The sequence below is a fragment of the Notothenia coriiceps genome, unplaced genomic scaffold, assembly GCF_000735185.1.
Source record: "Notothenia coriiceps isolate Sejong01 unplaced genomic scaffold, NC01 NC01_scaffold00021186, whole genome shotgun sequence".
NCBI classification, from domain to species: domain Eukaryota; kingdom Metazoa; phylum Chordata; class Actinopteri; order Perciformes; family Nototheniidae; genus Notothenia; species Notothenia coriiceps.
The window spans coordinates 50,327-52,646 of record NW_011353887.1 but is presented as its reverse complement, the minus strand read 5'-3'; the positions used below and the strand labels follow the sequence as shown (position 1 = coordinate 52,646).

At 37.6% G+C, this 2,320-nt stretch overlaps 1 protein-coding gene across 1 annotated transcript in view; it reads left to right on the top strand.

Annotated features, from left to right (window-relative positions):
- Positions 1–1,961, top strand: part of cdk7 (cyclin-dependent kinase 7) — a 15,103-nt gene extending 13,142 nt beyond the window's left edge. Inside the window, exon 12 of the mRNA XM_010780074.1 lies at positions 970–1,961. Coding sequence (XP_010778376.1) covers positions 970–998 — 29 coding nt within the window. The 3' untranslated portion in view covers positions 999–1,961. The remainder of the gene's footprint in view (positions 1–969) is intronic.
- The last annotated feature ends 359 nt before the right edge of the window (positions 1,962–2,320 follow it).

The following is a 2,320-nucleotide window of genomic DNA, read 5'->3' as shown; positions in this document are numbered from 1 at the left end:
ACACACACACACACACACACACACACACACACACACACACACACACACACACACACACACACACACACACACACACACACACACACACACACAGATTAGTGGATCGTGGTTGGGTATGTTTTACTGAAGGAGGACCTTGATGTTACTGGGAGGTTCAAAGCTTTTCCAGCTCCTCCTGTGGTTTCTAAATGTTCTGGGTTGACTATACGCTCTGCTCTATGCTACAGTATATTATAGAGCGAATTTCCAAATACCTACACCATATGGAAACTTTAGTGGTTACTAGATTGGTCTTTATAGGCTTTATTAAAGTTGCACATGTAGTGTAGATACAGTATGTGACTGTATTGTTAAAGTATCTTTCTTACTTGAGGTTTAGATTTAAACACAATATCCTATCCAGTTTAGGAGCACCAGAGATACCTAGGTCTCGGTCTTATCTGTCCATAGTAGGTTTACGGATTAAGATGATGGTCTCAGTTGCAAGGGCATTAGACAAGGAAATTGAAAATGTAGCTAACCAGCTTGAACCGCATGGTAATACCAAATCTGCTTAGTTTAGGTAAAAATAGGACACTTTTCAGCTTATGGCCTCTACTATGACAGTAATAAAGAATAGTTTGCTAAAATGAAAAGTGTGCAATTTTGGGTAAACATTTAGTTTAGTTTTGATCCTGTAGTTTAAGTTAAATATGACAATTGTTTAAGCCAACCAGAATGTAATGGACATCTTTGCAAAAGCTTCAAGAGTTGTGAACAAAATACATCATTGTGTTTAGTTACTATCAAGGATGAGAATACTTAACAGAAGAAAAATAATGTTTCTAAAGCAGAACCCAACCGAAACATATTGGTTATACTTGCTGTTAGTGGACTCTCGACTAGCCCGGATTACCTAAAGTGAATTTCGCGTAAAAGTGAAGTGCTTTTTCATGTTTTTGTAACAACATTCTTTGCATTTCTTTTCAGCTGTGATGAAGAAGAAGCTAATTTTCTGACCAATGGAACCTGGTTCATCAGAGGATCACCTTCTTCACATACTTGCGTGGCTCAGCCTTCACGCATTGCTCAGGATTATCCACTGGAATGGAGGGAAAAAAAGGAACTCCAAAACCAGCGGAGGGAAAAAGGCTCAGATGTTTTTAGGAGATTTTAGAGGATGTAGCTGTTGAATCAGTCAAGACTTGTGCCTAAGATTACCTCTACGTATCCGAGGGGCTGCTGTGTGAGCCATCCCATCCACTGATGTACTACAGAGGTCAATAGCCTCAACTCTGGTGGACTTTTTGCATTGCCACAATGATGGCTAAGCTCTGGGAGCCTGTTGTAATATGTATATTTATGTGACTGAAAATAAGAACAACCAAACAAGAAGGCCTGGTTTATTTCATTTATATGTATTTAAATTGTGCAAATACATGTGAGAGATGTGACTACCTTAAATCAATCTCACCCTACATGGTTTTATATGATTTATTAAGAAAGGTTTTTCTACTGTGGTAGTAAGACATTATTGTAACAATCGCACTGCTACTTACATATTAATACAACACTAGAATAATGTTAGAGGTGTTAACAGTCTACCTGTCACCTATTGAACATGTGTGGACAGAATTATACCTGTAATTTATTTATGCAGCCTGTTGGCAGAGTAAAAGGTAAAGAGGGTTGTATTTTGGTACAACTATGTGTGTCATAAGCCATGTCTTCCGGGCAGACAGAGTGACACTGGGCTGGCCGTGTCCTGCAACAATGTGGCACTCGTTCCCTCTCTGTCCCTTCTCTTCAACATTACTGTGATCCAATGCGGCCTGACATGTCAGCAAGGCCTGATGGCCTTTTGGTTTTCTGTCAAACAGGATCATATCAGAAAATAAGACAGTGAAAGACATGAGAGTATGTCACAAGAACAATTCAAATTCCTTATCAAAAGATGTATATTTTCTGTATGCTGCTCTAGTCTTCACAATGAGATCATGCTTAAATTCTTTATAAGCTAAAAGAGATTTATATTTATATATATATATATATGTGTATGTATGTATGTATGTGTGTATATATATATATATATATATATATATATATGAACATAATTCATACCTTTGACCAACTTATTGTGTATGAGCATTTTTCNTTTATCCGAAAGGTGCAGTTAAGTATTTTGCCACCATCGATGCCTGTTGCTTTTGCTCTTTAATGTATCAATGAATGAAATAAAAAAACAAAGCAACAGGCATCAATGAGTTTTGTTTCACATGGGAATCGGTTTAGTGAACCAGCAAACTGACACCAGACACCACAGAGCTTGTATACAAAAGGC